Here is a 24,774-nt window from a genome sequence, read left to right on the forward strand (position 1 = left end):
TATGTAGACCAGAGTCCTTTGTTACAACCTGCTGTGAAAGCCATCATGTTCAATCGTTCACGTAAAACAACACAACAATCTGTGCCAAATGCAGACACTAGGATACAAATGCATGAGATTGTTCAAAAAGTCACAAAATTAAGTGTAGTTTAAAAAAATCGGCACACAAGCACTTTCCCCATTTTGCACTAAGGTGCAGTGGCAGGTGGCAGATGGTCTGCACACAATGAGCGCAAACTGTGGAGTCTTGCTTTGTTAGCTTCACGGGCATCTTTTCCAAATATAAATCACACAGAGGAGAGAAATATTGTGTAAAGCCAGTAACTGTATGCAGTTCACACTCTGCCAAAACCATTCTTTTTTTCTGAGAGCTAAAGCAGGTAAATAATTATGTCATTAAGAAATAAGAAGAGCAACAGAAATCGTGCAAATTATTCTTCTCCATCTGCTCAATTAAGATAATAGGTGTTAATACGTCGTTTTGATGGAAATAGTACACTGTATTTGTAGGACCGAAAAACACTAATTGATTTCATGATTTATGCTTTCAGTTTAATATTTTAATTTAATTGTTTTCTTATTATTTTCCATTTTATTAGAGTAGAGATTTGTTAAATCAGCTTGTCTGGTTGACTTCTTTGTGAGAATGACAGAAAGAATAAAGCTCTTTCCTGAATGAATTATATAATATCTTTATGTTTATAGTAGCTTTAGCATTAGCATTTTTTGGTATTCAAATAATAGGTAAAAATGTTGATGCCTAAAAATGGAATGAAATCAGTGAAAGACTAAATGTAAATAAGCAAAATCCATATTTAATTATACATTTTAAATAATGAACCAACCTACATAAGGTATCACCGTTTGAACAACCATTGGAAGAAATTCTTTAGTGAAGAACTATTATGTGTTTCAACTGTAACATCAGATCCTACGCTTGATTCTTTACGTTTATAGTAGCATTGGCATTAGCATTAGCAATTTTGCCATCATTTTTTCAAATAATAGGTAATAATGGTTATGCCTAAAAAATTCACCGTAATCAACGAAACGCTAAATGTAACTGAATGATGGAATTTTTGTACGGGACTGTGTCGGTTTATTTAGCTGAATAGTTCTATGTGGGCACGGTGGCTTAGTGGGTAGCACGTTCGCCTCACAGCTCCAGGGTCGGGGTTCGATTCCCGCCTCCACCTTGTGTGTGCGGAGTTTGCATGTTCTCCCCGTGCCTCGGGGTTTCCTCCGGGTACTCTGGTTTCCTCCCCCAGTCCACAGACATGCATGGTAGGTTGATTGGCATCTCTGGAAAATTGTCCGTAGTGTGTGAGTGTGTGTGTGTGTGTGTGCCCTGCGATGGGTTGGGTCCAGGGTGTATCCTGCCATGATGCCCGATGACGCCTGAGATAGGCACAGGCTCCCCGTGACCCGAGGTAGTTTGGATGAATGAGTTCTATGTGATGATGCAATATATGTGATTTACATTTAATATTAAAATGAAAGGAAATTACCAAGCAACAACTGATTCCAACCGAGCAGCCCAGTGTTGATTTTTTTATTATTTATTTTTCATTTACTACAAGTCAAGTCAAGTCAAGTCACCTTTATTGTCACATCACCACAGCACATGTGCCATGGTGAGTGAAATTCTTGGGAGTGAGCTCCAGAAATTGCAGAACCATTTACATACAGTAGTTAAGAACAGAAAGTAGAACAATTTACAAACAGGTTAAAAAATGTGCAAAATGCTTAGTACCAGTTGAAATGTGCAAATGCGGAAAATGTGGAAAAGATGCAATGTGCTCATACATAGTGAGTACACACAGTGTACTATTAGACATATTTACAATGCAATACAGTAACATACCTGTGAATTTCTGGAGACTTTGAGTGTTGGTAACACAACAAGGGATTATATAACTGAAGGATGACAATTGTTTTTTATTTCTTTATAGTCACATGTCATGTAGTATATACAAGTTAGATTGCCTGTTATCACATTATATCTATAAGCAGTTTTCTCATTGCCTGTCTTTACTATCTCTCTCTCTCTCTCTCTCTCTCTCTCTCTCTCTCTCAAATGCAATATCACAGAAAACACAACTTGTTACCATGAAACCCGAAAGAGCAAAGTCGTAAGTCCTGAAAACTTTCTCAGCACAGAAAAATTAAAAGCACTGACACTTGACAGGGATTTGTAGAGGTGGCAGATGTAGCGGCTTTTGTTGTAGAAAATATAAAGAGAACAACAAAACAGAAAATACGAAACAAAGCAGCAAAAAGACAGATTATGAGAAAGGCTTTGGAAGACATGACATCATCTTAAGCATGACAATGAGGTGCACAGAAACTAGGACTTGTTTGGGTGATGATTAGGAGAAGCACAGAACAGTGGGAGTGCTTGTGAGACGGTGTCTTTTAACATTAAGCTCAAATGTGCCGCTGGACACGGACACCTTAGAGGCTTACCTTCTCATTTTGTCCCCATTAACAAGTACAATAATTAAATTGCATTTATTAAAATTTTAGGTCTATGAATCAAATATGGTTTATGCCCCATTTCCTTTGCCTCTATAAATCTTGAACATTGAAACAACCTGCAGTATTTACTTTTCTACAGACCACCATTACATACATACAAAGTATGTACATCTCTGTGCTGAAACACTGCTAAAAATGGTGTTACTCATGTCTAAAACATTAGATGCAGGCAGTGGTGTAAACAGGAATAACCTTCTGTCTGATAAGAGCAAAATACAATAATAAATAACATTGTTGACTTTCAGATGCTCCCTGTTCTGGGTCACCGTAGTGCAACATTGAAGTCATCCAATCTGCATATTTTTTGATTTGGCCCAGGTTTTATGTCAGATTCCTTTCTTGATGCAACCCTTCCGTTTTATCTAGCTGTGGGACCAGCACTGGTAGTTAACCACTTGGTAGCTTGGTTAGTTCCCTGCCTGGAAATCAAACCTGGCAATTGTGAGCGTGAGATCCTGCTGCTGAACCACCAAGGAAAATACAATAATAAATAAGAAACAAAACAAAATTTAAAAAAAATTAATATGCTTAAAAAGTTGCAGGTTCCTCAAGAATTACAACTTTAGTAACTACCACATTAGTCTTTATTAGTCTTATTAATCTTTTATTTATTATTTTGAAAGAGTGGTCCTGGTGTATTTCTTTTTGGGCTCCGCTGATTGGCCCCTTGCAGCTTCTAATAGTGCTGCAGTTTTGTATTTTTATTTTTCCTCAGTTCTGCAGGCTCCATATTGAATGCTAACAGAGGATTTATCTCCCAAAGCACAAGACAAGACTAAAAACTTACTCTGGACGTGACGTGTCCAAAGTTACTGTGTAGGTTATTTCGTCGATTTTCAGAGCTCCTGAGGCCCCTGGGCCTGAGCCTGGGAAACCCGTTCAGAACTGCGTTCAGAAAGAAAAATTTGTGTTTATTTTTAGTTTTTTTTTTTTTTTTTTTTTGTAGATTGTGTTGAGCATCTGCCATACAGGTCCCTGTTAGTCATGTGATTTGAATTGCAGCCAGCATTGTTGAGAGCTGCTCTTATAGAAAATTAATCAAAATCAACAAGATTTGGGGTTTGAGAATTCAGCTGTGCTTTGCTGTGGTATAAATACATTTATTTGTTTACTTACTATCAGCCTGGCATACACACAACCACAAGAACCTGATCGTGTGTCCTGTACTCTTTCATTTATAAAATCCCCGTCATTTGAAGGCTCTGTGTCAGCTTAGTGCTATTGTCCTGCCAGCATCACTCATCAACAGCCTGGAATTGCAATGAGTGCACAGTTCGATTTTAGCCACGGTTCCATCTGTTCTCCATCAGGATTAGAGTCAATAATGAATACTTTAAGCCTTTACTGCCTCTTTGTTAGTCTGAATGTTAGAGGTACTAAGCTACTGGGGACCAGTACCATATTTCTCTCCCAATCCAACGGCATTTAGTTTAGCAGCTTTGAATCTATTTGTTCATTGGGAAAATTTCCTCACATGAGTCTTTTTCTTTCATTCAAAAAATGTTTTTTTTTTTTACTTTTCATGGAAGAATCTACATATCTACATTTATTTGTAGAAACAAAAAACATTCACAACTACACAAAATACTGGAATATTTGGCACCAGAAATATGGAATAGTGCCTTTTCCGTCTGTACTGACACAACATTATTTCTGTAGGTCTGTTACCTACTGTACAGAAACTAATATGGCACTTAGGATTGGGAGTGTGGAGGCACAGTGGCTTAGTGGTTTCCACCTCCAGGGTTGGAGGTTATTCCTGCCTCTTACCTGTGTGTTCTCCTTGTGCTTTAGGTGTTTCCTCCCCCCTTAGGTGTTGTAGGAAGATTAGCAACTAGTGTGTGATTGTGCCCTGTAATGGCTTTGTACCCCATCCGTGGTGTCCTTTGTTCACTGGGATAGGCTCCACCTTTCCCAGGACAATACAAAACGGTACAGAAAATGGATGTACTGGTTGGATTGGGACTATCAGAACAGTTTTCAGAACACTCTGGCCATTTTATTTGTCTGTCACATATGTGGAAAATTAACTGAAACAATCTCAGTATCTTTAGAGTTTCCCACAACTATTATCAGGATGAAGTGCTAAATGAAGACGAATGAATAAATGAATGGATGGTTCAATGAATGAATGAATGAATGAATGAATGAATGAATGAATGAATGAATGAATGAAGTGTACTGCATATAGAGAAAGATTTTCCTCATCACCAATGTGGCTCTTACTACCTAATAAATTTCATTCACGCCTGGTCTTAATTCACCTACTTAGGTCCCTTAATGGATGATAAATTGTAACACTCTCATAATTCATTTCACAGCCCAAAGTCAATCATATAAGTATCAGTAATTGTTCATTTCCTTCCTGATCACCTGTGTTCCTGTTTAAGAGGCTCTGCTATGAGGCCTAATTCTCTCACTGCTTCCACCAATAAATTATAATTACAATATTATCTTTCTCTCTTGTCCTTTTAGCACATAAGAGACAGAGAGTGCAGGTTACACCAAGTCACAAATGTTTATCTGGATGTCTCCCTTGTGCAAATTTACCTTATTACTTCTCGTAATTTCCCATGGTCCTCTCTGTTCCAGCTTACCTGAATCAGTTCCTTTCTTGCTTTTATTTCTCCTCCATGACATCCATGCATTTGTTCATTAATCTTTGTAATCAATCTATAGAGGGCTATGTGTTTACTTCTTCCCAAGAGGCACATATGAATAATGTGTTTCTGTTGGTTTTCAGATAGTTAGGCCACAACAGGGCTCACACATTAGAAATCATTATCTTCCGGCAGACATTAACCATTATACACTGCAGTTAAACACTGCTGGATTCTGATTGGTCAGAAGGGTCATGTTCTGTAAATGCAGCTCTAGCCGTATTTATGTTAATAATTTTTAATACTGAATTATGTGTAATATCTCCCACTATTCCACTTTATAACTGCGTGCACTGTTTACATATTTTTTCTGCACTATATCTGGGTAAGATTGAGTATAGGCTCATAAATTGTACAAATGAGAATTTCTATTGTATTATATTATGCTAGAGTGAATATTAACAGCTAATTCACAGGGAGTTCCATGTAAATGGGCTTAAAAAGTGTGCCTTTGTTGATACGGTGTGGCTTTGTTGAGATGTTTATTTAACATTGTTTGTTTCTAGTGTCAAGGTTTTGAGACAGTCAAAGGTAAAGCTTGAACGTTTAAAGCTCTATGTTTACTGAAAGAAGAAAGTGTTCAGGGCTGAGAGCTTTGCGGTTTCTCAGTAATGTGACAAGCTGCAATTTTTGGCTCTCCTTAAAAAGGAGAAACACAAGAGACTGGTAAACTACATTTACATTTACATTTACATTTACAGCATTTGGCAGATGCCCTTATCCAGAGCGATGTACATAAGTGCTTAAATCTCTAACATTGTATACATTAATGCTGGTTCACTAGGTTACATACTTAAGATACCATGAGTTTAAAACATTTGTTCAAAGTTACAATGAAAAAGTGTCAAAGTTGTTTTTTTTTTGTTTTGTTTTTTTTTTTATGCAAAAGATAGGGAAAGAAGTGCTAGTTGAAGTGTTTCCTGAATAAGTAGGTCTTCAACCACCGCTTGAAAATAGTCAGTGACTCAGCTGTCCGGACCTCCAGGGGAAGTTCATTCCACCACCTTGGTGCCAGAACAAAGAAGAGTCTTGTAGTATACTTGCCTCTTACCCTGAGAGATGGTGGAACCAGTCGAGCAGTGCTGGTAGATCGGAGGTTGCGGGGTGCAGTGCGAGGAATGATGAGGGCTTTGAGGTAAGAGGGAGCTGGTCCATTTTTGGCTTTGTAGGCCAGCATCAGTGTTTTGAATCGGATGTGTGCAGCTACCGGAAGCCAGTGGAGGGATCGCAGTAGCGGGGTGGTATGCTAAGCACTTTGCACTAAGCACTTTGTAGTTGTTATACCTTAATTACTACTATAATTTGGTTTGCGGACAATCCATAGCTATTAAATCAAATCAAATCAAATAAAAATTTATTTATACCAAAGTGCTGTACAAACAAAATAAAATAAACAATAGAACTAAAAAGCATAAAATAATAATAATAATAATAATAATAATAATAATAATAATAATAATAATAATCAAAAACAATATAAAATTCAATAAATACAATAATACTTAATAACACACATAAAAAAAGAACTCCTAACAGGTAACTCTTATACTGTGTTGTATGCTGCACCATACAAATATGTTTTTAAATGTGATTTAAAAACAGCAAGTGAAGGAGCCTGCCTAATGTACAAAGGCACATTATTCCAGAGCTTGGGGGCCGCTACTGCAAAGGCACGGTCACCTCTGCTCTTTAACCTTGGATTGGGGGATACTAAAAGCAGTTGCACAGCAGAACTAAGTGCTCTGGATGGACCATATGACTTTAATAGATCTGAGAGATATTTAGGACCAAAGTTATTTAATGATTTAAAAACTAAAAGTAAAATCTTGAAATCAATTCTAAAATGAATGGGCAACCAATGAAGGGAAGCCAATATAGGTGTAATGTGTTCTCGTTTGCGTGTCCCCGTTAATAAAAGTGCAGCTGCATTTTGTACCCTCTGCAAACGTGTTAGAGATGCCTCACCAATGCCTACATAGAGACTATTACAATAGTCCAGGCGGGATGATATAAAAGCATGGTTGACCCTCTCAAAATCAGTAAAAGATACAAATGACTTAACTTTAGATAATTGCCTTAACTGATAAAAACACGATTTAACTACCAAATTAATCTGTTTCTAGTTTAAACCCGGAGGTTTTTTACAACAGACATCACAAATGACTTTAAGTCACCCAGATCTACATCAGGAGTATTAATGATACCACCAGGTCGAAATAAAATGATTTCAGTTTTATCTTCATTAAACTTTAAGAAGTTGGAGGACATCCAGGCTTTAATATCTTTAAGACATCTCAGCAAAGGTGACACAGAGTTTGCATCCTTACGTTTCAAAGGTAGATAGAGTTGCAAGTCATCTGCATAACAGTGAAATGAGATACCATGTTTCCTAAAAATGAACCCTAAAGGTAATATATATAAAGAAAATAAAATCGGTCCAAGAATGCAACCCTGAGGGACTCCACATACAAGAGATGCAGTAGAAGACACAAATTCCCCAAGACCTACAAAGAAAGTTCTTTCACCCAGATAAGATTTAAACCATTGTAACGCACCCTTTATACCAACACAATGCTCAAGGTGAGAGATCAGTATATTGTGATCTATGGTGTCAAACGCAGCAGTAAGATCTAATACCATAAGAACAGCATAGTTACCTGCGTTGGTGGCCAATATAGTATATAATAAATCATTATAAACTTTTAACAGGGCCGTTTCCGTGCTGTGAAGTGATTTAAAACCAGATTGGTACAACTCTTGCAAGCCATGCAAGTCTAGAAAGGCTAATAATTGATTTAAAACAACTTTTTCCAATATTTTGGAAAGAAAAGGAAGTTTTGAAATGGGTCTAAAATTAGCAAGAACCGATGAATCCAAGTTAAAGGTAAATAAATGTGGGTAAAATTATCATCATTTTCTAGGAAGGAAAAAAATTGCATCGTGTTGCCTGTAATACTGTTGTTGTATTGATGTGCTGTTATATGAAAATAATCAATAATTCATTTTAATTAATATCCTTGTTAGAAAACTAGAACTTTTATTTTATTCAATTTGAAAAGCCACCTGAGCATATTAGATAGTTCAGGATGGATTATGGTTATTTCTTAATAGATTTCAGTCTGTACCAGACTGGCTTGAACTGATAAGCTGTTCTTATCAGTTCAATTACAAATCTAAAAACCAGTATAAAACATGCACTACAATGAGCACATGAAGATACACCGGGAAAATGATTAGCTTTCTACGAAACTGTTTTCACCTCAGTCCAGAAACCTGTGTTTTCCTAACCATGATAACAGCATGATGAGTTTATGGAGTTAATTGTCTTTAGAGGAAGACAGGAGTGAAAGAAGAGAAGCTGGAATGCTGAAATGCAGATACTGCCCCCTGGTGGAAGAAAGAGAAAGTTTGTGAGAATATAAAACGTAATAAAACGTTTTAATTGTCTACATCTAAGACAGATGATGGTTAATGTATTTTAGAACTGTCATTAATTTAGTGCAATAATTTGTCTCTTAAATTATATTCTGTACACTGGAATCTGACTTCCAGCAACATCTCAGCCAAGGCATATCTACTTTGACAAAAAGGATCAAAAATTTGAGCAATAATTCAAAGAATATATGTGTGTTTGTTGTGCAGATGTGGGTGCTTTCTTTGAGGCAGGAACTCTCGTCCGCTATAACCTGATGCCTGAGCTGACAGCTGCTCCATCCAGCATAGACGGGAAAGACCTGAGCCGTTCACAGCTGATGGACAAGAACCTGAACCAAGAAGTTGTGACCTTCAGTTTCAGCACATCCAACACTCCCAGCATCCTCCTGTATATCAGCTCATGGAGCCGTGATTACATGGCACTGGTGTTGAGGCACAACGGTATGACATTACTGAATGACAATATCTAAAGGCGGATATTCAGAAAGGCCGACACTTAAAGTGAACAAGACATTTAGTTTAATAAATACGACTTCAATCTGAGTGTCTCAGCAAAATGTATTTATTTATTAGGTCAGGAACCTGAACCACACTCTCATTCACTCACACACTACGGACAATTTTCCAGAGATGTCTATCAACCTACCATGCATGTCTTTGGACCAGGGGAGGAAACCGGAGTACCCGGAGGAAACCCCCGAGGCACGGGGAGAACATGCAAACTCCACACACACAAGGCGGCAGCGGGAATCAAACCCCAAACCCTGGATGTGTGAGGCAAACGAGCTAACCACTAAGCCACCGTGCCCCAATTCAAAAAACAGAGTTATATAAGGTTTAATGGCAATCTTAGTATGTGGTCTCTTGTTGTCCCCCGATTTGTTTGTCACACTCATTCACTCATGCATCAGTGGGTTCTGGTTCATTAATTAATTTGCTCTGAGGGATGCTCTTCAGGGCACAATCGTGTGTGTGTGTGTGTGTGTGTGGGTATGGGTGTGTGTGTGTGGCTGTGTGTGTGTGAAAGTTATAAAGTGACGTGACATACGGCTAAGTATGGTGACCCATACTCAGAATTCGTTCTCTGCATTTAACCAATCCATAGTGCACACACACAGCAGTGAACACACACACTGTGAACACACACCCGGAGCAGTGGGCAGCCATTTATGCTGCGGTGCCCGGGGAGCAATTGGGGGGTTCGGTGCCTTGCTCAAGGCCCGAGACTCAAACCCACAACCTTAGGATTACGAGTCAGACTCTCTAACCATTAGGCCACAACTTGCCCCAGTGTCACAGTGTCAGGAAGTGCATATATTCCATTAAGGAAACTGATAGAATATTATGGAAAAAGACACCTGTTTTAATCATACAGTGTTCCGTGCAAAATTAAACAATATAAGAAGACGATGCAACAATGTACACAAATATACAAATAAAGGGTCATTAATTGATGCTAAAGAAAAAAGACCCTGCTTTCATCAGTGCTTACACCTTTACTAATGAGGCAGGTGACTGTGCTTAGAATGTTACGGTTATGTAGTGGCAGCGGATGCAAGTGCAGACTTTTATTGTGTGTTGTAAAAATACACACCAAAATATCAAAACATACAGACTATGAGCAAGTATGTGGAAGGCAAAGGTGACAAACAAGACACGCATGACAAAGAAGTACACAGATAGCAGAACTTGTGGAAACCAGTGTTGCAAATAAAAAAAAGTGAATGCAGAAACAGAAGTGAGTAGCCACCATTGAGCAAGGCCCTTAAGCCTCTCTACTCCAGGGGTGGTGCTGTATTCTGGCTCATACAGGCACTCTGACCCCAATCACCAAAGTTAGGATATAAAACTAAAGAATGTATACAGTATGTGACAAAATAAAGACTTCTTTGGTCAATTGCTGTTTCAGCATAACCATGACCTACATTCAGATTCATGTTAGAAAGTAATATGTTACACCGGTTATCAAGTGATTACAGCCAAATAAAGATGTTTCTGTAGCATCTTCATGACATCTTGGTTTTATCTGACTGTTCAAAACACAATCAGCAAACAATGTGTGGGATCCAAGCTTCTAAGATATCAATCAATGAGAAGTTCATAAGTATTTACAAAACATTAGATGTACCATGGAAGACCAAAAAGGCCATCAGGACATCCTGGTCACAGTGGCATTACCAAGAACAGAATATCCCTTTAAAACTGTCAAGAGGACAAGACAGGAAAATTATCATCGATGCTGCCATGAGATCAATGGCCACATTAGCTGTAGGAATATCATACAATCCCATCTAAATAAATATAAAATGGTCTGGTTAGATGGTAGATTCCCTTATCTAGTGTGACGCTCAAATGTTCTTTAAAAAAAAAAGGTTTACAGTGAGTGTATAGACAATAACCCTTATCCCGTGGATTAATTCCATGGGTGTATACATGGTGTAAAGGGTAAACGTCTTAAAGGTGTTATGAAGAAAGGCAGGAAGGGGTCACCTGGACTTGAACAAAGGACCTCTTGGCATGCACTCAAATGCTCTACCACTGAGTTATACTGTACCCCTAAGACCAGGAAGTCGTGCACCCAAAACTTCATACCTATAGCATCAAATACTACTTCTACTCTATTTGGAAACGTCTAAACTCCGATCTACAATATGTGGTAGGAACAAAACCTGCAGGCCAGTAAGATAATGATTAAAGCGCAAATCCATTTAACAAAAGTACAGTTTCAGAAGAAGAAGATCAAATATTTGATTTGGAATGGACCAATCCGAGTCTGGATCCAAGTCCTTTCAAAAATCTGTACATCTGTATGACTTTGTGCAGGAGATGTCCTAAAAGTTTGATAGATCTAAAACATTTTTTGAATTAATTTCACCAGTTTCAGGGTTCTATTTACTGTACATTTTTCTGGCCCGGAAATTAGCTCCTCCTACATGGACCAGAGCATGTTAGCCCCATCCCTATGGGGCTAATATCACAAACAATCTATCCCTATCCCTAATGAGCAAGCTGGATGTGAAACATCTTGATATTTTGTGTGATCTGGCATACCTGGAAATTGTTTTTCCACATTACACATATTGGTCTCTCATAGCATTCTGTGTTTGTTACTCTTTTTCCGTTAGGTACCCTGCAGCTGCGTTATAACCTCGGAGGTCTGCATGAACCTTTTACCATTGATCTTGACCAACGCAATTTAGCCAATGGACAGCCACATTATGTCAACCTGACTCGGAAAGAGCGAGAAATCAAAGTGCAGGTGAGAGTAAAAATTAAAATGGTTCAACTGACTACTTCACGATGAAAGTTAATAACACTTTGAAATGTAATTTAGAATGTTAAAATAAATCTGGGCTATGCGTCTGTACCCCAAGGCATAGTTTATTTATGATTCATTAGCAGGAATCATTAAAACTGGCTGGCTCTTATAAAGATTGAAGCTGCTTGCTGATCATATCTGTCCTAGACCTGGCAAGTACAGTAGTTTGCTCTGGGAAAGTTGAATGAGCTTAAACCAATTATAAGTAAAGTCCTTGAGTTGAGGCACAAAGAGCTGGATTCTGAAAGTCACTCAGTAGCTCCAGGAATTGTACTGAATATTGGGGTGAGGGCAGGAATACAATCTTGATTGGATACTTTCATAAGAACCCCACCATACACTGCCACAGTTCTTCAAAGTGTGCTGCTTCAGTAATTTTATTTAGGACCTCACATTAAAAGCACATTAAATATGCAGTGGGGGCCTGGTGGCCCTGTTAGCACTGTAGACTGAATTGTGTCTCCACATTGTCTGTTGTGTGTGTATGCTTGTGCCCTGTGATAGACTGGCATCCTGTTCAGGGTGTGCCTGCTATGTGCCCCGAATCTCCTGGCATAGGCGCTAAGTTCCCTGTTAGCCATTAGGATAAGTGGTGTCCAGAATGGATAGATGGGATGGCTACAGTATATGTACAGTACAGTGTAATTTCTGTGAAAGAGGTTTGATCCTAGTAAGAGTTGTGTTGCTGCTGCAGATGGAGACCTGGGACAGAGCAATATGAACTTCTGCATGTCTGCCACTAGAGACAGACTTTCAAACGAGTTTGAAGGCGAGTTCAGCACTGTGTAGTAGTAACTTAATACAGCTTAATAGTTGATGTATTACATACAAAAACATCTTTGCGAATGTCATCTGAGGATTGTGTGGAATAATTCATATTTAGTTTTTCCCATTTTTTAACACAATCGTTAAAGTTTTTTTAAAATGTATGAAAATGTATATGTTTATAAGGTAAAAACTGCAATCCTTACTTCAGTTGTTTCTCTCTTTTTGACTGCAGTGGCCTACAGAGGCAACATTTTATTATAAGGGCCACAAATATGAAACTATCAATACTTATCCTTCATTAATTAATTGTTTTATATAAAACAAGATGAAAAACTCTGGCACATGAAAATGACTTTAGAAGTGATTTTAGGACCTATAACCTATTGGATGATGTGGTAGCTTGGTGTTTAAGGTATTGGACTACTGAAAAGAAGGCTGTGAGTTCAAATCCCAGGTCCACCAAACTGACACCACTGGGACCCTGAGCAAGGCCTTTAACCCTCAATTATTCATAAATACAAAATGAGTATAAAATTGTAAATTATTAATGCAAACAAACACGTTTCATACCACTGATGAAAAGGTGGGTTCCAAACTGCCTGAATCTACAAACATTTACATCAAACCCTTTATAATGAAAATAGTCTTCATTAATAATTCAAGTAACAATATTCTTTACAATTATGAATTATTATTAATTGATAGGTACAAAAATACATTTTAACACAACAGGCCAATTGTTATAGAAAAATAATCAACAATGCAGTGGTGCAAGTTACTACAACTTAAACATTTATGGAGTCTCCAGTGTCACTTGGCACTTTTATGATTTACAGTTTTTTTTGCCATATTAACCTTATGCTGTTACATTTAATTAGCAATAATATTAAATGTCATAACATGAGGATAAAATGTATGACATAAAAATGATAATCATTGGACAATTAAAGGAACAAAACACTTTGCAACAAAAAATAATCAACGCAGTCAACAGTGATTGTCAGAGCACAAACCAAGCCATAATGTCCAGGGAGTTGTCTGTAGATCTCCAAGACAGGATGGTATTGAAGCACAGATCTGAGGAAGGGTACAGAAAAAAATCTACAGCATTGAAGGTCCCAGTGAGCACAAAAGCCTTCATAATTCGTAATGGGTAGAAGTTTGGAACCACCCGAGACGAGCCGCCCAGACAAACGGTCGGAGGAGAAGGGCCTTAGTCAGGGAGCGGACCAAAAACCCTATGGTCACTCTGGCAGAGCTCCAGTGTTTCTCTGTTGAGAGAGAAATACCTTCCAGAAGAACAACCATCTCTGCAGCACTCCACCAATCAGGCTTGTAAGGTAGCGTGAACAAAATTCTCTGGTCTGATGAAACAAAAAATTTAACCCTTTGGCCTGAATAGCAAGCGTCATGTCTGTAGGAAACCAGGTACCGCTCATCACCTGGTCAATATCATCCCTACAGTTAAGCATGGTGGTGGCAGCATAATGCTGTGGGGATGTTTTTCAGTGGCAGGAACTGGGAGACTAGACAGGATCAAGGCAAAGATGAATGCAGCAATGTACGGAGACCTCCTTAATGAAAACCCGCTCCAGGGCACTGAGGAAAGGGTTCAACTTCCAAAAGAACAACGACACTAAGCACACAGCCAAGATGATAATGTAGTGGCAACGAGAGCATCATTCTTTAAAATACTTGAGGCTGTAATTACTGTCAACGGTGCTTCAACAAAGTATTGAGCAAAGGATGTAAATACTTAGGGGTTTTTTCCTTCTTCTTTTTTAATTAAATTTGCAATGATTTGAAACAAAACTCTTTCATGTTGTCATTATGAGGTATTGTTTTTAGAATTTTGTGGAAAATTATGAATTTAATCTATTATGGAATAAGGCTGTAACAAAGCATCTTATTCCTTGTTTATGGACCTTATTGTACAGTATTTCCACAAATGCTAAGATGGATTTACCTCATTGCTCCCTCTAGCTGGATCACTATCCTTCAGTCAGCTACACCTTGCCTGAAGCATCTGACACTCAGTTCACTCTGGTCAAAACCCTCTTCCTAGGAAAGGTCTACGGTAAGTGTTTTCTCTTCCTATAATAAAGGGCACAATTATACTATACTAATGTACTAGTGGCTGGTGTCGTTTAGGTCAAACCTGAAACCTTAACCACACAGACAAGTAAAGCAAAGTATGATATCATTCTGTAAGCTTCATTTATTAAGGGCAGATAGCACTTTCCTCTGAGTGTGTTATTCTGCCCTGTGATGTGTAGTGTAGCATTTTGGCCTTTAACCTGTCTGGATGTTATCTGTCGTATTACTGAAAGCTCGCCGAGGGAAATGGCCTGGATTAATTGTGTGTGTGTGTGTGTGTGTGTGTGTGTGTGTGTGTGTGTGTGTGTGTGTGTGTGTGTGTGTGTGTGTGTGTGTGTGGTGGTGGTGGTGGTAGTTGTGTGTGTGTGTGGGGTGGGGGGGTGGGGGTGGGGTTGGTTACTGCTTTTCACTACAGTAAAAAAAAATCTCCCATAAAAAACATCAGGTGAACAGCAGTACTGCATGAATAGAATAGAATAGTTCAAATCTTGTTAATGAGAGAGGTTAGAGGAATATGGCCAGACTAGTCCAAACTATATAATAACTCGTATGACACGTCTTTACAACCACAATGAACAGAAAAGCATGTCAGTATGCATAACGTATCAAACCTTGAGGCAGACGGGTTTCAACTGAAGCAGATAATGTTGGATGTTGGACGTGTGTGTGTGTGTGTGTATGTGTGTGTATGTGTGTGTGAGTGTGTGTGTGAGTGTGTGTGTGTGTGTGAGTGTGTGTGTGTGTGTGTGTGTGTGTGTGTGTGTGTGTGTGTGTGTGTGTGTGTGTGTGTGTGTGTGTGTGTGTGTGTGTGTGTGTGTGTGTGTGTGTGTGTGTGTGTGTGACTGGAAACAGATAAGTGTCATCAGAAGTCCGACGATTGTGAACAGAGATGTACCAAAGTGAGGCATTTTGGGAGTCAGAAAATCTGACTTATAATTCAGATAAGAATATCCAACTTTACACAGGCATGCTAGAAGAAAACTGAAAATTGAAAATTAGTACATCTTTGTTTGATTCTTTTAAGGAATCTACATGTGAGGAAAGTATTTAGTATTTATAGCTGCATTGTGGGGTTCTTTTCTCAGCAGCACGTGCTGTTTTCATATGTGCTTTAAGACTAAAGCAGGGGCGCCCCCAAGCGGTGGCCAGTGGTGGCCATGGCCACCCCTGTATCAAGTCTGGCCACCCCTGTGGCCACCCCTAGTATGAATTTGAATTTGAATGAATAATGAAAATTCACAATAATTATGAAGTGATAGATAGATAGATAGATAGATAGATAGATAGATAGATAGATAGATAGATAGATAGATAGATAGATAGATAGATAGATAGATAGATAGATAGATAGATAGATAAAATGAAGCACACGCTGCAGCCACCAAAAAAGATGAGTAATGACATTGTTACAGTAACCAGAAACAAAACTAAACAAGTATAACACACACTACACTGATTTTTTTGTTTGTTAGTTTTTTGGTGCCGCCCAAAGACTTGCTGTGGCCTCCTCTGGCCACCCCTATTAAAGGTTTCTGGGGGCGCCACTGGACTAAAGTAACAAGAACAGAACTTCCTTTTAGCTACGTTCAGTGTGACGAACAGAACTGAGTCAGGGTTTGTTAGGGAATGTATTCTGTCTTCTTGAAACACACAAGGAAAACATTTTTGAAAGACTGTGTTTACTGACCTTCACAGTCATGGCTGAGTCAGTGAAGCATATATTGTTGTGTTTTAATGATTTACATAATTTACCCTTGATCTCGGGCTCAGAAGTAAAATATTCCTGCTCTAATAATCCCAAAGTGTGTGTGCGCACGCGTGTGTGTGTGTGTGTGTGTGTGTGTGTGTGTGTGTGTGTGTGTGTGTGTGTGTGTGTGTGTGTGTGTGTGGTTTATTTGCCTTTATAACTGTATATAGTAAATTAGTGCCTTTTTCAAATCAGGCCTAGAGGATCATAAAACTTTTCAAATATTTAATATATAATATTTTCATACAGCCACATTTGAATTTTAACATCTTAGAATTCAAATCCAAATATTTTCTGTAACAGCAGCTCTGAAAGGTTTACAGTAAATGAATGCAATTGAGAAGGAAGGAGGGCAATTGTTTCCTCAACAGCCTCTCTATTTTATTCTTTTTAAAGCTATGCAAAGTGCAAACTCCTCTGTTTTAAAGTCTCTTTATTGTGGGGAAAACATATAAAGCTTAAATGGCTGCTGACACAGTAGTTACTACTTACATTATACGTATGGTTTTTAAGTTGGCACATCCATGTGTATGCCCTGACTGTAGAAATAACAATGTATTTATTGGCATTGTACCTTTCCTATATCATTGGTAAGCCAATGTGACTCCAGATCCATGCAGTAGTTGCATCCATTGGCCAGGTTTTGCCCCTACTCACCGTGTAAATAAGATACTAATGCATGGACAGACACACACGCACAGATATTCCGGAACAGGACACGAGGAGACACTGCACTCTAGATTCACCATTTCATCAAGTAAAATCAGTATTTTATTAGTGTAAGTAACAGTAGTGATGCTATAGCTGTGTGATATATAATGATCAATATTGTGATCATTATGTTGTGTACGTGTGTGTGTGTGTGTGTGTGTGTGTGTGTGTGTGTGTGTGTGTGTGTGTGTGTGTGTGTGTGTGTGTGTGTGTGTGTGCATTTTATTTCTGTACAGTCATTTTTGCTGACGTGTGTGTGTGTGTGTGTGTGTGTGTGTGTGTGTGTGTGTGTGTGTGTGTGTGTGTGTGTGTGTGTGTGTGTGTGTGTGTGTGTGAGATCACACTGATGATGATGCCCTGCACTCTGGTGACTGTGTGATACAATTATTGGAAAATGTGTAAATATCATCCCTTGTCATGTTATTTAAGATTTAATTCCTTTACAGTTTGTGTTTCATGTCTCTTTTTCCTCTTCTTCTTCTCACCATATGTCCTTCTGACCAACCTATCTCAGTCTCTCACTCATTTTATATTTATTTTTAAATATAAATACTCTCACAAATACAGTATACTGTCAGTTTAGATAATGGACAGACAGGGGTGTGTCAGGTTAGTGTATGTTGTATATGCAGGGGATTCAGTGTCACGCTGGTCCTTTATCCACCCATGGAATTAGCTTTCTTTTGTTACCATGCTGACCCCACTGGTCACAGCCTTCTGCCCCAATCCTTCAGTTACAGGAGTAACCCTATACCCTTGTCTGTTCTCCGCCTCATCTCTCGCTTTTCTTTAACAGCCACTGCAATAACCATCCCACTAACAAGTACTGTATGCCTCTAAGGAATAGCGTTCACTGCCTTTTTTTTTTTTTTTTTTGGTCAATCGATAAAGGGTGTAATTCTTTTGCTAATGTTTTATCAGAAAGCTTTGTGTCAGAAGAGTATAATTTTCTAATTTCATTCTTTCCCTTATTAGCTCCAAGTGATTCAGCTAATTATTTTGCAGTAGCACAATGAATAAAATCAAAGTTTCTTCACATTAAACAACAGAATGGGGACAGCTGTGATCTCAGTGACTTTGTCTATGGCATGGATGTTATTGTGAGCTGAGCTGGTTTAAGTATTTTAGAAACAGCCGATCTCTTGAGGTATTCATACGTAACCGTCTCTTATATAAGACGAATAACGTACACGCTCTGCAGCCCTGTTTATCAGAAAGGCATCTCAAGATACGTAATATTTCGATGCAGAAATGCAATGTCAACAGTAACAGCCATGAATAGGATTCTGAGGCTACGGGACAAGTGAAGGAAAACATCATGCAAAGTTTGATGTAAATATTACATGCAGTGCTTCTTGCATCTGTGTGTTTTTACAATGCTGTCCCAGACTGGATAATTGCATGTGAGCAGGTGAACAAGTGTTCCTGTTAAAGTGGCCGGTGTGTGTTGTGTGTATTTCTTTATAGATATAAATGAAAATGCAATGAGTAAAATGTAATTTTCTAGAAAAAAGTATGAATTTTTTTTATTAATATTTGTAAAGTACAGCTCTGCTAAAATGTTATAAAACGTATAAAAATACACATAATTATACATATTGTACAATACGTGTTGTGTATAGCATTTTCTCTCCTCTCCATGCAGAAACTGGTCTCATTGACCCAGTGCTGATAGAGAAGTACAACACTCCTGGCTTTATAGGCTGCTTATCCCGAGTGCAGTTTAACAGCATCGCTCCTCTGAAAGCAGCTCTTCGCTCACAGCACTCTCTGCCAGTGTCGCACCAAGGAAAACTGGTTGAGTCCAATTGTGGCTCGTCGCCTCTCACCATCTCACCGATGTCAGCTGCCACCGACCCCTGGCACCTGGATGGAGGTAAAGGATATGGTGGCCGAAGTTGAATTACTACAAATTGCAAATAATTTCGTGCTATTTGTGGTCTTTTGTTTACATGTACTGGGCCATCTATGTATTAATGCTCCCTAAGTAATACTCCTAAAGTTCTAACATTATTACCCTCCTCCTTCCCTAACATATATTAATTGTTCCTGTATTATTTATTCCCGAATGCATGATAGATCTAGTCAAAGCAATGAATGTTAGCAATGAATGTCGCTCTCTTTCTTTCTCTCTCTCCATATTATATTTCATAAATCTACACAAAACCCAAGTGAGGACAATGTCTGAAATATTTTGCAAAAAAATATTAGGCAAAAAACTCAAATTCCAGATGATAAAGTATACATACAATTATATCTGAACTACTTTCCTGACCTTCTTTTTTTGAGTTGTTGAGGATTGGATTTAACATATTGCATTAAAAAAATATATATTTATATATTTCTATAACCAAACCCTTGATGTTTTTTTGTTTTTTTTTTATCTTGGTCTTTGTGATGTTGTTTGTTCAGCCATGTTCTCTAAAGAACTCTGGTATCTTCAGCAAATAGGTGTATTGATACCAAGATCATATGACCCTTTTTTTGCAGACTACAAACTACAGGCAAATGTTTTATCTGAACGCGACTGATTAGAAAAAAAGAATTAGAGTGGATACATAACCCCTAAGATTTTTCTCCACACTTCACCTCATTATTTTGCAAAGTTTCATTTAGTTACATTTCAGTTCCAGGTTTTAATATTACAAAGTGTGAAAACCAATTTAAACCAATTTAATGTTTGCTCTAGGTGCTAACTTCCCATTCAACGAAGAGATAGTCATACCAGACGGCGTGAACAGGAATTCAGCAGTAATTGGAGGTATGAGATGTTTATTAAAGTTTGAAATGAACAGATTGGTTTTGTAAGCGTTTTATATCTGGCTTACCTTCTAAATACTTCAGCAACATTGCTTTGGATATTTCCACATTCTCTGAATCTGGATTTAGGTATCATTGCTGTGGTCATCTTCACTATCCTGTGCATTCTGGTGTTCCTGATACGTTACGTGTTCCGGCACAAGGGAACGTACCGCACCAACGAGTCCAAAGAGGCCAAACGCTCCGAATCAGCTGACACGGCCATCATCGCCTCCGAGCTCAATTTCACAGAGACCATTGATGAAAACAAGAAGGAGTGGTTTATCTAAGATGTATTTCCTGTGGATCATACACACACTCTCACTGGGCGTCCAGAATGTGGGAGCGGTCATCGATGTGAGCTGAAAAGCTGAACTGGACACACAGGATGGCTGGTCTCTGTTGTGATTGGACAATTGAAGAGTCTTTCACATATTCATTGTAAATTGAGTGGGGGGAAAAAAACATGACCCTGATTTGCCATTTTGTTTTGTCAAAAGTTTGGTTACTCTTAGAAATAATTTCAATTTATTTCCAGCTTTAAATTAGATTTTTTTTAAATGCCTCAATGTGTGGAAGTCAGGAGTGCTGGGAAAAAATCCCCTAAATTTGAAGCTGATTTCAGTAAGCCAACTATTTTACATTATTTCACAAACTCTATCACAATCAAGTCTACTAGCTTTCTATATATAATAGAAGTAAAGTGTAGTAAGATAAGATCAGCCCCATGCACGTGACTGCCCAATGCAGCTCAGTTTTCCTGGATTGCCGTTGTTTAAAAAGTTTCGTAGATTAGCATAGCAGAAATGATCAAATCTATTGCTTTGTTTAGCTGGAAGCATAGTGTCGACAGCTAGAACAGAACCGATAACACTGGCAAATAGAATGTAGAGCAAAGGCGGCATCGAGAAACTAATAATCAAAACCAGAGGAGCATTCAAGGATGGTGTAGTGAAATGTTAACGATTATCAGAGAGCTCAAAATATTTCAATCAGGTGTGCAGCTCAAAATGCTATCGGGGGGAACATGCAACTTAAATGACATCCATCTGCGACATGTTTATTGCCACTGTTATTTAACTTTCACTAATAATCCAACTGCATAATGGAATGGCAGAAAAACAATCAGAGTGTAATAAAATCCAATAGGGAAAACAATATGGAAGCTTATCTGTCTTATTTATTTCTGCCAGGTTAATATTTGGCTAGTAATGATGTCTTGTTGCATGTTCAGAAATAACATGAACCACTGATTGTCAGTCTGCTACAAGCTGTCAAACATCACGATAACAATAACATCAGAATCACATCTTCGCTCTCTGTTTATTTTACTATTTTGTTAGCTGCTTAGCTAATATTTGTAATTCAATCCATTTAATCTAATGCAAGGTGCAATGAATTACAGAATATTTTAAAAGGCTTAAAGAATGAACTCCTGCTTCAACTCCCCGGGGTTGTACGAATGCTTTAATCCAACTCGTACAGCTATTATATTATTGTATATTTGAGATATATTCTAGTAAATTTATTTGCTTAATGTAACTAGTAGCTTAATGAAAACAACTACAGCCCTGTAGCCCTGAATGAACGAACACTGTAAATGCTTTCAGGCTCACCTTAATATAGATGGTCACCATCATAGGACCTGCTCACTCATGCCTGAACGAAAACAGAAACGATAGATGTGTTTGCTATGAGTTACTGACTAAAAGGTTGTGAGATTAAATCATATACCTCCTTAAGATACTGACTAGGCCTTGAGGAAATCCCTGGACCTCCCCAACTGTTGAGCTCTGTGTTTGGACTGGATCACATCAATATCTCATATAATGTAGATTAAAGCATAAATTTCAGATCAGTAAATGTGCATTAAAGTCTATAGACAGAGAAAGTAAAGCAGGTATTTAGAACATTCACATGGTGCTCTTCTTAAAGGATATGTTTCACACATTCACTATCACATTCACCATCACAGAGAGAGAGAGAGAGAGAGAGAGAGAGAGAGAGAGAGAGAGAGAGAGAGAGAGAGAGAGAGAGTGCGGTAACATTATTGTTCATTACTACAGTACGATTAAAGGTCCAACTTAGAGAGCATTTCTTCTGTCTTGTGAAGATGTGGAGTGAACATCTCAAAATGTTCACACTTTATACATAGTTGCACTGGATGGGGTTGATGTTTGATTGTAACGTGACTATTTTTATTTATGACTGAGGGACATAATTCATTAATACAATTGAGAAGGAAAAATACTATAGCTAGTGCTTACGACCGTAGGATACTGATCAGACAGCAGGATTTAAATACTGCTAGCATGCTATTAGCTTCAAGCTCATTATAACAAATGGGTTTCTCTGTTAGGGGATGATTCCAGGCTCAGTATGACAGGGTTTATGATCAAACAGCCCAGCTATGACATTGTAAAGTGCATTTAAAAGTGTTCCAGCAGTACATTACATACGCAGCCATGTTTACATTACACAACTGGCTCAAAGGAACCCATGAATGAACAGACACTTTGGGTCAACTTAGTGTCAGATCAGTTTCTCATCTATTTTTTTTTCCATTTATGCCAGGATGTGGCCTGGAGGAAGTGGTGAGTGTTTGCCAGCACCGAGCAGTTACTCATTTCCTCTCAGGGTTCTCTCAGCAACACCTTCTGGACAGGCTCAGTCATCAAACATTTCTCGAAAGCACATAGTAAATTTCTTTATTTTAGTTTAGAAACCATTATATATAAGAACTGGGATGCAGCATATGCCTGCTGATATGTGGAGTGCAAAAATAATGCCACCGAATAATATAACATATGGTTCTGACTCTAATTGAAAGAAAGAATAAAAAAAAAAGGAATTTTACAGTATAAATAAAATTATTAAAAGATTTACATTTTTTTCCAAGGCACAGTTAGAAGCAAGGAGTTTCCTGTGTTCCTGAATACACAACTTGACGTATTTACTCATCTGTATGTTGTCTGGCTGTATTCACTGCTCATGCATTTTAAACGTTGTTTTGATGCCAGCATGGCCACTGTATGTGAACCTGCACATACTGTAATGTAAACTACTGTGGAATATCAGGCCTGTATTTAGTCTTTCAGATGTATTTTCTATCCTTTATTATGTATAGGAATGAACAGTCTAATACTTTTTTATATTCAGTACTACAGCTTTCCCTATTTGTCGTGTAACATCATAAACGTCTGAATAAGGAATACAGAAAAATCCAGAAAGTGAAGTCAAGTGTGGGTGTTCTAATGGAGAAGGAATGGAATAAAGGTTATTTCCTACATCTTTGGCATGTTTTTTGTTTGTTTGTTTGTTTTGTTTTGTTTTGTTTTTTTGTGGGGGGTTTTTGGGGGGGGGGGGATGGGGGGGGTGATCATGCTGTGGAGTGGCTAAATGTAGCATGGCATATGGTCATACCACTACTGAATCACACCCCTGTGTGTGACAGATTTTAAAGGGCTGATTCACACATGTTCAGTAGAGTGGTCTGTGCTAACCACACTCAGCACCATGTGTGTATACTAAAATCCCTGCATAAGTGCACAATTCTTTGTAATCAGTACCCCTGTGATCCTCCAGTCATCAGACAATAAGGACGGCACATTTGAAGTCTGTTCAGAAGTCTCAGAACCCGAATCGTCGATTTGATCCGATCTCTGCTGTCTGCCATAAAGTTGTCAATTTACCTAAATAGCAAATCTGATTGGTAATCTGTTCAGGTTGCAATGTTTGGCTTAGATACAATGACTCAGGATCAATATCTGTTTTTGATGAGTGTGTTGGCATCAGCATTGAGCAAGAGATGCCCGAGCCAGACGCTGCATCCATAAAATAAGCACTAGTGGGGATTGTGTACCGTTACAGACTACAGAAGTGTGCATTTGGTTCTTTATCTGTTTAAATCACCGGCTTTTACCTTCAGTTTCTTCAGTCCTAAATGGACACTTTGTGGTAAAATGCTGTAATAAAAATCACTGACTTTCTCCAAGACAAAATGACTTTAAATGATATCAAATTTAAACTCAAAACTCTGTGTAATTGGCAGTGTCAGTGTGAACGTATAACTTACATGAGACTCGAGATCATGTTGACAGACTGTGGTTAGCATGACCAATGTGTCCCATTTATATTGACTTTAGCATACATATATCAGTATTTTTAACCCTTTCCAAAAAATTTCTACTTAAGATCTCAAATATTTCATGGTTGCTACTGACAGCTATGGGCTGGGAAATGTGGGACTAATAAAATCTTGCTTGAGACAAGTGTGAACTAATTTACTAATGGTTTGTTAATGGTAAAGTCTGCTAAACCAATATTATTACTGAATAAATTTTTTTTTTTTTTTTTTTTTAATAAATTACAAATTTGTATTAGAGATGTGACTGGATATAAAAACATTATTTGTAATAAATAGATCATTTTAATTATTAGGTATTAAATGAATACAATGCACAACAGAAGGTTCATTTTTTTTGCTTGTTTATTTTGTGTTTCCTACCAGAAAGATTTCACAAGGCTGTTTGGGATGCGGAAAAAAAAAAACAAAAAAAAAAAAACACAAGTGACAGGGTTTTACTTTCATGCGCGTGCAAGCAAGCTTTCAGATCTGCTGACAATGCTGCCATTTATACCCCTAGGTTATTTCAAGGTATTTCCAGGGTTTGTTAGGTTGTGTGTGTGTGTGTTTGTGT

At 38.1% G+C, this 24,774-nt stretch overlaps 1 protein-coding gene across 1 annotated transcript in view; it reads left to right on the top strand.

Moving 5' to 3' along the window:
- The window catches only part of LOC113657805 (contactin-associated protein-like 2), a 214,651-nt gene extending 194,123 nt beyond the window's left edge, over positions 1-20,528 (top strand). The window contains exons 19-24 of the mRNA XM_027169891.2: positions 8,841-9,074; positions 11,759-11,892; positions 14,704-14,797; positions 18,921-19,151; positions 19,965-20,036; positions 20,165-20,528. Of these exons, the coding sequence (XP_027025692.2) occupies positions 8,841-9,074; positions 11,759-11,892; positions 14,704-14,797; positions 18,921-19,151; positions 19,965-20,036; positions 20,165-20,364 (965 nt within the window). The 3' untranslated portion in view covers positions 20,365-20,528. The remainder of the gene's footprint in view (positions 1-8,840; positions 9,075-11,758; positions 11,893-14,703; positions 14,798-18,920; positions 19,152-19,964; positions 20,037-20,164) is intronic.
- The last annotated feature ends 4,246 nt before the right edge of the window (positions 20,529-24,774 follow it).

The sequence above is a fragment of the Tachysurus fulvidraco genome, chromosome 25, assembly GCF_022655615.1.
Source record: "Tachysurus fulvidraco isolate hzauxx_2018 chromosome 25, HZAU_PFXX_2.0, whole genome shotgun sequence".
In the NCBI taxonomy this organism is placed as follows: Eukaryota; Metazoa; Chordata; class Actinopteri; order Siluriformes; family Bagridae; genus Tachysurus; species Tachysurus fulvidraco.